The sequence below is a fragment of the Drosophila montana genome, unplaced genomic scaffold (genome assembly GCF_035044405.1).
Source record: "Drosophila montana isolate Dmon_TW-CO22-7 unplaced genomic scaffold, ASM3504440v1 contig_3733_1, whole genome shotgun sequence".
NCBI lineage: Eukaryota > Metazoa > Arthropoda > Insecta > Diptera > Drosophilidae > Drosophila > Drosophila montana.
In genome coordinates this window covers 243,851-251,484 of record NW_026998620.1, presented here as the reverse complement: position 1 = coordinate 251,484, position 7,634 = coordinate 243,851, and the positions used below count along the sequence as shown (strand labels likewise).

Here is a 7,634-nt window from a genome sequence, read left to right as displayed (position 1 = left end):
TATCTCAATTTATACTGCTTGCTCTTCTTCTTACGTTTATCACATTCAAGTTGTGCAGGGTCAATTGTCTGCGTACATTCATGTTATGCTCCTTATATTTCCATACAACAATCACATTCACACCATCCGCACTGGGCCGCCTCGCGGCTTTAACTGAAACCAAGCTTCAGTGGGCAGCCTTATTTATACTGCCGGCATAAGACACACTTTCATATTTTTAAACACCCACACAAGCACATTCACACTACCATTTCGCCCTCGCCGGACCACCACGCAGATTCAACTGAAGCTCAGCTTCGATGGGCAGCTCTATTTATACCGCTGGCTCTGCAATGTTAGACAACATTGCTCAAAAATGTTAATTTGCCTTTAAAAAAAAAAAAACAAGCCAGCAACGTAAGGTTTTATATCATCTGCACTGGACCGCTGCGCAGCTTCAACTGAAACCTAGCGTCAGTGGGCAGCCTTATTTATACTGCCGGCATATGACACGCTTTTATATTTTCTACACTCACACAAGCACATTCACACCACTACTTCACCTGCACTGGACCGCCGCGCAGCTTCAACTGAAGCTCAGCTTCGATGGGCAGCTGTATTTATACGGCTGGCTCTGCAATGTTAGATAACAGTGCATCAAAATGTTATGTTAATGTTAATGTTAAAATGGCCATAACAGATGTTCGCAGGGACGTGAGGAACTAGTTGTTCAGTTTCGTGAGTCATTCAATTGAACTTATTCCAAAAGATATAATACAACACTACAACATTTGCGTGTGACTATTAAGAATAAAAATTACATTTTTAAGTTATAAGTTTAAGCACAAAATATGGCTGGAACCGCAAATGCTGCCGCAAAGACCGAGATGATTGATCTCACCAAGCTCAGTCCGGACCAATTGATGCAAATCAAGCAAGAGTTCGAGCAGGTGAGTGCCAGTCGCGTGTGGGTGTTGCTCATCAATGTGGTTTGGAGGGGGGGTGGGGGGAGCGGGATACCGTAGCGCAGTTGCACGCTAATATGGCACATGTTAACAATTGCTTTTCTTTGCGGCACGCTTAGGAGATGACCAACATACAGGACTCGCTGTCAACTTTACACGGCTGCAAAGCGAAATACGCTGGATCGAAAGATGCCCTTGAAGCATTCCAGCCAGATTGGGAGAACCGTCAAATACTCGTTCCGCTGACAAGCAGCATGTATGTGCCGGGTCGCATAAAGGATCTGAATAATTTCATCATAGACATCGGCACCGGCTACTACATCGAAAAGGTAACTCGAACCGCCTAAAAAATACTATACGGCTCTCACTTCATTTGTCTTTGGCTTAACAGGATCTGGAGGGATCGAAGGACTATTTTAAGCGACGCGTCGAGTATGTGCAGGAACAGATCGAGAAAATCGAAAAGATACACTTGCAAAAGACGCGTTTCCTCAACTCTGTGATCGGCGTGCTGGAGATGAAGCAAGCGGCCGCCGCTAAAATGATTCAGCAACAACAACAACAGCAGCAGCAGCAAGGCAAGCAGAGCGCCTGAAGTCGAACAAAGATGATTAAATTATTGAACTTATAAAGAATTTGTGCATTTAATTGACATATGTAGTTTATTAAACTGTTCAATTACTTTTTGGCTTCTGCCAATGCTACACTCAGCACCTTCAACTTTTGCTCATAGGCTGCCTTCAGGTCCTGCCAGGTTGAAAGATTGTTATTGAGTTATTCTTTATCTATTGCAAAGCTGTTCTCACCTTAAATATCTTGGACTGTGTGTCGTACTCTGCACGCAGCTTGTCGTAGACGGACTTTGATATAGTCAGTTTCTTTTCGGTGAGCGCACACTTGTCCTGCTCGGCCTTGATCCACAGCTGACTCTTTTCGAGGCGCTCTTGGGTGTGCTCGCACTCGGTGGTCTTTAGCTGCAGCATGTCTTTGGTCACCTGCAGAACGTCTTTGATTGAGTCCACTTGATCCTTGAGCACGGCAATCTGTTGTTCCTGCTGCTTGTTGACTTTGGTCTTCTCAAAAAGCAACGTCTTCGCCTTCAGCAGCAGCTCCTCCTGCTCCTGCCGTGATTTGGGCGCATCTATGCCGCCCAGCATCACCGATTGCTTAAGAGACTGCTCCAAATTGGCCACACGCTTCTGTAGTCGCTCATTCTCGCATCGCGCATCCTATTCCAAATGTGTATTAGCTACTCATCAAATGGCCCATTCAAAACTAACCTCAAAATCTTTACGCAGCGCACCAATTCGTTTCCGGGACTCCTCGAGCAACGCTTGTTTTTCGCTCTCCAATGTGAACACCATGTCGAGCAGCTCGTTTTGTGGCTGCCCCACTGGCTGCTGCTCCTCTTGTTGTTCATCCTGTCCACAGGCAGCTGCTGCTTCTGCTGTTTCATTGTTGTTCACATCGCCGTCAACCGCGTTTTCCGAATTGTTTGCAGACATATTTTTTAAATTTTTTCAAAATAATTAGAAATATATTCACACGGTTAACGCTGCTTGTGCGATTGCTCTGGCATATTGTTTTCTTTTTGTATTTATAGACAAAATAGATGCATGTGCTATATATAGCCTCTTTTTTGGACTCGGGCTCTCTGCAGCGCTCTCTCGCACAATTCTCTATACTCTACGAAATAATAAACATTTCGTTTCGAATTTAGTTTTGCATACGCCGCAGCATATTCTGAAGTTTCATTTATTATGTATGTTACGTGAATGAGGCGGGGCGGGGCGGGGCGGGGCGGGCTTATAAATGATGCGGGGTTAATACAAATCGCCGTTAGCAGAAAACAATTAAATTGTTATTACAATTAAATGTGAGCGAAAGTTTGCAGTGAGTTTTACATAAGATTAAGTGCCTAAACAAATTTTAGAAATGCCAACGGTCGCGTCTAACCGTCTAGCTCGCCGGCAGCGCAGGCATCGCCGTAGCTCTTGCCGCTCTTGTCCTCGGGATTCAGCTTAATCATGTCGTCAATGCGCAAAATAGTGATTGCCGCCTCCGTGGCAAACTTCAACGATTTGATCTTGGACATGGCCGGCTCCAGGACGCCAGCCTTCTTGTTGTCACGCACAACGCCCTCGATCAGATCGAGGCCGGTCCACTTAAGCTGGCCATTCTTGGAGTTTGTTTGGCTGGAGTTGTGGTAGGAGCGTAGCTTGGCCACCAAATCGGTGGCATCCTTGGCTGCATTCACAGACAAGGTTTTGGGAATGACCAACATCGATTTGGCGAACTCGGCAATGGCCAGCTGCTCGCGCGACGACAGCGACGTGGCAAAGTTCTCTAGATAGATGGACAGCGCCGCCTCCACGCAGCCGCCACCAGCAACGACTTTTTTGCTTTCCAGCACACGCTTCACGACGCACAGAGCATCGTGCACGGAACGCTCCATTTCATCACAGTAGAAGTCGTTGGGACCACGCAAAATTATAGATGCAGCAGCGCTGTAAAAAACAAGGGAGTCATAAGAAATTGTCACATTCGGTTAAGCGACATCTTACCGAGCTTTGGTGCCCTTAATGAGAATGAGCTCATCATCGCAAATGCGCTCCTGTGCCACCTCAGCTGCTTCGCCCACCATCGAGGCATCGAAGCTCTCCTCGCCATCCATGTTGGTCAGCGAGGTAAGGAATGCAGCACCCGTTGCCTTGGCAATGATCTTAAGGTCACTCTTCTTGACGCGACGCACAGCCATGGCGCCGGCCTCGACAAAGTACTTCATGCACAAATCGTCAACACCGCCACTGGACAGCACAACGTTAACACCGGTGCCCAAAATCATGTTGATGCGCTCCTTGGTGATATCCAGCTCACGTGCGCGTATGGCCTCGAGTTTGTCCGGGTCATTGATCAATACCTGTACGCCCATTTTCATTTTGGTCTTCTGCAGCGAAAAGTCCAGGCAGGCAATTTTTGCGTTCACTATTTTCTTAGGCATTTGCTGTGAGGCAAGGGTGCAGTTCAAGGCATAGCCTGGGATCAGCACCGACTCGCGTGCCGACTTGCCATGCGCCTTCAGCACATTTATGGCTTTGATCGAGTAGGCTGTCTGTCCCTTGGGATCGGTGATCTTAACAGCTTGAGCGGCATCCACGACCATGGTGGAAAAGAAATCGGCATCCGCGCCAATGATCTTGGAGCTCATTGATGTCTTTGCGATATTGATCAGTGAGTCACGGCTGAGCTCGTCCACTGGTGCCGTAAGGTGCTCTGAAATGTACTTGCACGCTTCTTTGCAGGCAATACGGTAGCCAGAGATAATTGAAGTGGGATGAATTTTCTGCTTGACCAGCTCGTCGGCGTTCTTTAGCAACTCAGCGGCCAAAATGACAACGGATGTGGTGCCATCGCCAACCTCCTCATCCTGCAGCTGAGCCAACTCCACCAGCACCCTGAAGTGGAATATAGAGTAAATACCAAAAAATCACTAAAGCAGTTGCTAAACTTACTTTGCCGCCGGATGTTCCACCTCAAGCAGACGAAGAATGGTCGCTCCATCGTTGGTAATGGTCACATCACCAATATCATCCACCAACATTTTATCCAAGCCGACAGGGCCCAGAGAGCTCTTGACAATGTTCGATATGGAGAGCGCGGCCATAACTGCAAGAGAGAACCATATGAGAATACAACCCGGGATGATAAAGTGCTCTGGACGCTAGACGTCATAACCTCACTTTAATTACTAGACAGTGTTTCATATATTTATCATTAACTTTGCTGTTTTGTTAGTACAAAAGTAAGTTTTAGGCAAAGAGAGACATTTCGAGCGATTTGTTCGAGAAGATTCGTCACCAACCATCTGGGGGTCTGATTGGCAACGTGCTTCTCCCCGGCGGCAACTTGCAAGAGCTGCAGCTGTTGCTGAAAGCAAGGAATTCTTACCGTTCTGTGTGCGCACAGAAGCGCCGGACTGCCGTGTTCCAGCGATGGATAAGGGACTTGCCATTGTCGACATTTTTTGGCTGTGTTGTGCGACTTTTAATATATATTTCAAACAACTTAAATACGCACTGCTACTGCTTTCAGTGAAAAATCGCCGCACGCTAAACCGCCTGACTCAGAGTTAGTGATGTATTTTTTCTCCCTCTATCGATAACTAATAATCGAATACTTACGCTTAGTGTAATTAGCCTATGAAATGTGTAAATTCTTGCCACTGTCTTACTTCAACCATAAGAAAAAAATGTGTAAGCTTAAAAAAAAGAGTTAATTAATAAATAAAAATATCATAAGATCATCTTTTTATTATTCCAATTTAATTTATGTGGATATTTAAATTGGCAGTTGGCGGCAAACATGTTTTTCCTCCATCATTCAATCCAGTGCTGGTTAATGCGTTTAATTACCTATGAAGTGTTGTTGAATACATGTAAAATAATCGATGACACAATCCGAAATGAAATGATTACTCGATATAAAGTTAAGAAAACCGCGGCAAACTAACAAAAGCTATTTTTGTATTTTATTTTTTTTTACTAAGCATCCATATTTTCGTTTATAGCGCGTAATCAACATTTAAAATGAGTGCGACTCCGTCAAAAAAACAGTACAAAACGCCAAAGAAACAAAAAGAAACGACACGGCGTCCAAAATCGGCAAGTCTCAAATCTATTGAAAATTTAACAAACTCCGATGAATCAAGTGCCGCTGAGATCGAGGAGCGACGCACACGCACACGTCGCTCAGCCCGCAAGCCGAGTCCCACCAAGAAGTATCAAGACTATAGAGCCAAAGTCGATGATCAGCGCGTTGTTGTCAATTATGCTGAGTGCACGGATGAAGATGAGTCCCAGTCCGAAGTCGAACAAGACGCTGCTGCGTTAGGTGAGGCGATAGGCGTTGGTGCAGCAAAGCCAAGCACACGGGATCTGCAGCTTATACAGTCGGACTACAACGTGGCGGGCACCAGTTTGTTCGGCTTCAATACGCCCAAGAAGAGGGATGCCATGGCTTTGGCTGCGCTCAATGCGACTCCCTGCACTCCAAAGACACCAAAGACACCGCGGCTGGGTGTTAAGACCCCAGATACGAAACGCAAAAAGGCAGATCAACCAAAAACGCCAGCCCATGTACGGACACGCGTTAAGCAACGTAAATGTCATCCAATTAAAGCAATCAATATATCTTTACTAAATTACAAATACTTACAGAGATAGCTAAAATAGTGGCCGACTCTGATGAGGACTTCTCGGCGGACGAGAGTGACTTTCGCCCGAGCGACGCCAACTCGTCAAGCAGCAGCAGCAGCAGCAGCAGCAGTGAAGGTGCCAGCTCCGACAACGACGCCGCCGACGATGAGTCGAAGACGCCGTGCAAGGCGCGCCGGGCCATTGTGGTGCCTGTGCTGCCCAAGACGCCGTCGGCAGCGCGTCAGCGGCAGTCGGCGCGCGTGAAGAGATCGAACGAATTTGTGCCAGAGAGCGATGGCTACTTCCACTCGCACGCCAGCAGCAAGATACTCACATCGGATCACACACTGGATCGCCTGAAGAATCCACGCCTGGCCGCAGATCGTTTGTTCAGTCTGTTGGCCGATATGAAGGCATCGGCCGAGCACGATACTGCCATCAATGCCATTATGGAAGAGTATCGTTCGTACTTCGCCAAGTGGATGTGCATCCTGAACGAGGGCTTTAACATTCTGCTCTATGGACTCGGCTCGAAGCGGCAGCTGCTGCAATCGTTTCATCGTGATATACTCAACCAGCAAACGGTTTTGGTGATAAACGGATTCTTTCCCAGTCTGACACTCAAGGACGTTCTGGACAGCATCACCAGCGAGATTCTGGACGCTGGTCCGAGCTCTGCTAATGCACACGAGGCCGTGGACATGATCGAAGAGGAATTTGCACTGATACCCGAAACACATCTGTATCTGATTGTGCACAATTTGGACGGTGCCATGCTGCGTAATGTTAAATCTCAGGCCATCCTATCGCGTCTGGCGCGCGTTCCAAACATTCATCTGCTGGCCTCCATAGACCACATCAACACGCCCTTGCGTAAGTAGCCACAAGTCGAACTAGTCATGCATATTGCTGATGTCTTTTTCGTGATTTAGTTTGGGACCAGAACAAGCTGAGCAACTATAACTTCTCCTGGTGGGATTGCACCACCATGCTGCCCTACACGGATGAAACGGCCTTTGAGAACTCGCTGTTGGTCACGAATTCCGGCGAACTTGCACTCTCTTCGTTGCGAAGCGTATTCTCCTCGCTGACAACCAATTCGCGTGGCATTTACATGCTGATTGTCAAGTTTCAGTTGAAGAACAAGGGCAATGCCAACTATCAGGGCATGCCCTTCAAAGACTTATACTGGAGCTGTCGTGAGGCCTTTCTGGTTAGCTCCGACCTGGCACTGCGTGCCCAGCTGACCGAGTTCCTCGATCACAAATTGGTCAAGTCGAAGCGCAGTGTTGATGGCTCCGAGCAGCTGAACATTCCAATTGATGCGGCTCTTCTGCAACAGTTTCTCGATGAGCAGGAGAAAAAATAGTCGCCACATGTTTAGAACATATTAATTTATTATCTAATTTGTTAAATACAATTACAATTTGCGTTCTCTTTAAAAAGGTTTCCCGTGTGTTGCTTTTCTGTTTTCGCATTTTCTCAGTTTTCATCT

At 46.9% G+C, this 7,634-nt stretch overlaps 4 protein-coding genes across 4 annotated transcripts; 2 read left to right on the top strand and 2 right to left on the bottom strand.

Moving 5' to 3' along the window:
- Positions 1 to 731: 731 nt before the first annotated feature.
- Pfdn5 (prefoldin 5) lies at positions 732 to 1,654 on the top strand. The gene is made up of 3 exons (XM_064693509.1): positions 732 to 929; positions 1,064 to 1,273; positions 1,336 to 1,654. Exons 1-3 carry the CDS (start codon positions 831 to 833, stop codon positions 1,537 to 1,539), a joined length of 513 nt encoding a protein of 170 aa, XP_064549579.1. The 5' UTR covers positions 732 to 830; the 3' UTR covers positions 1,540 to 1,654.
- LOC135436080 (reticulocyte-binding protein homolog 2a) lies at positions 1,561 to 2,653 on the bottom strand. Its single transcript, XM_064693508.1, has 3 exons — positions 2,225 to 2,653; positions 1,751 to 2,173; positions 1,561 to 1,691 (listed from the first exon to the last, which is right to left on the bottom strand). The coding sequence occupies exons 1-3, from the start codon at positions 2,447 to 2,449 to the stop codon at positions 1,623 to 1,625; spliced, it is 717 nt and encodes a 238-aa protein (XP_064549578.1). The 5' UTR covers positions 2,450 to 2,653; the 3' UTR covers positions 1,561 to 1,622.
- Positions 2,654 to 2,777: 124 nt separating this feature from the next.
- CCT1 (chaperonin containing TCP1 subunit 1) lies at positions 2,778 to 5,076 on the bottom strand. Its single transcript, XM_064694008.1, has 4 exons — positions 4,893 to 5,076; positions 4,457 to 4,610; positions 3,509 to 4,399; positions 2,778 to 3,451 (listed from the first exon to the last, which is right to left on the bottom strand). The coding sequence occupies exons 1-4, from the start codon at positions 4,963 to 4,965 to the stop codon at positions 2,896 to 2,898; spliced, it is 1,674 nt and encodes a 557-aa protein (XP_064550078.1). The 5' UTR covers positions 4,966 to 5,076; the 3' UTR covers positions 2,778 to 2,895.
- Positions 5,077 to 5,490: 414 nt separating this feature from the next.
- Positions 5,491 to 7,584, top strand: Orc2 (origin recognition complex subunit 2). Its single transcript, XM_064695180.1, has 3 exons — positions 5,491 to 6,101; positions 6,161 to 7,012; positions 7,072 to 7,584. The coding sequence occupies exons 1-3, from the start codon at positions 5,531 to 5,533 to the stop codon at positions 7,506 to 7,508; spliced, it is 1,860 nt and encodes a 619-aa protein (XP_064551250.1). The 5' UTR covers positions 5,491 to 5,530; the 3' UTR covers positions 7,509 to 7,584.
- Positions 7,585 to 7,634: the final 50 nt, after the last annotated feature.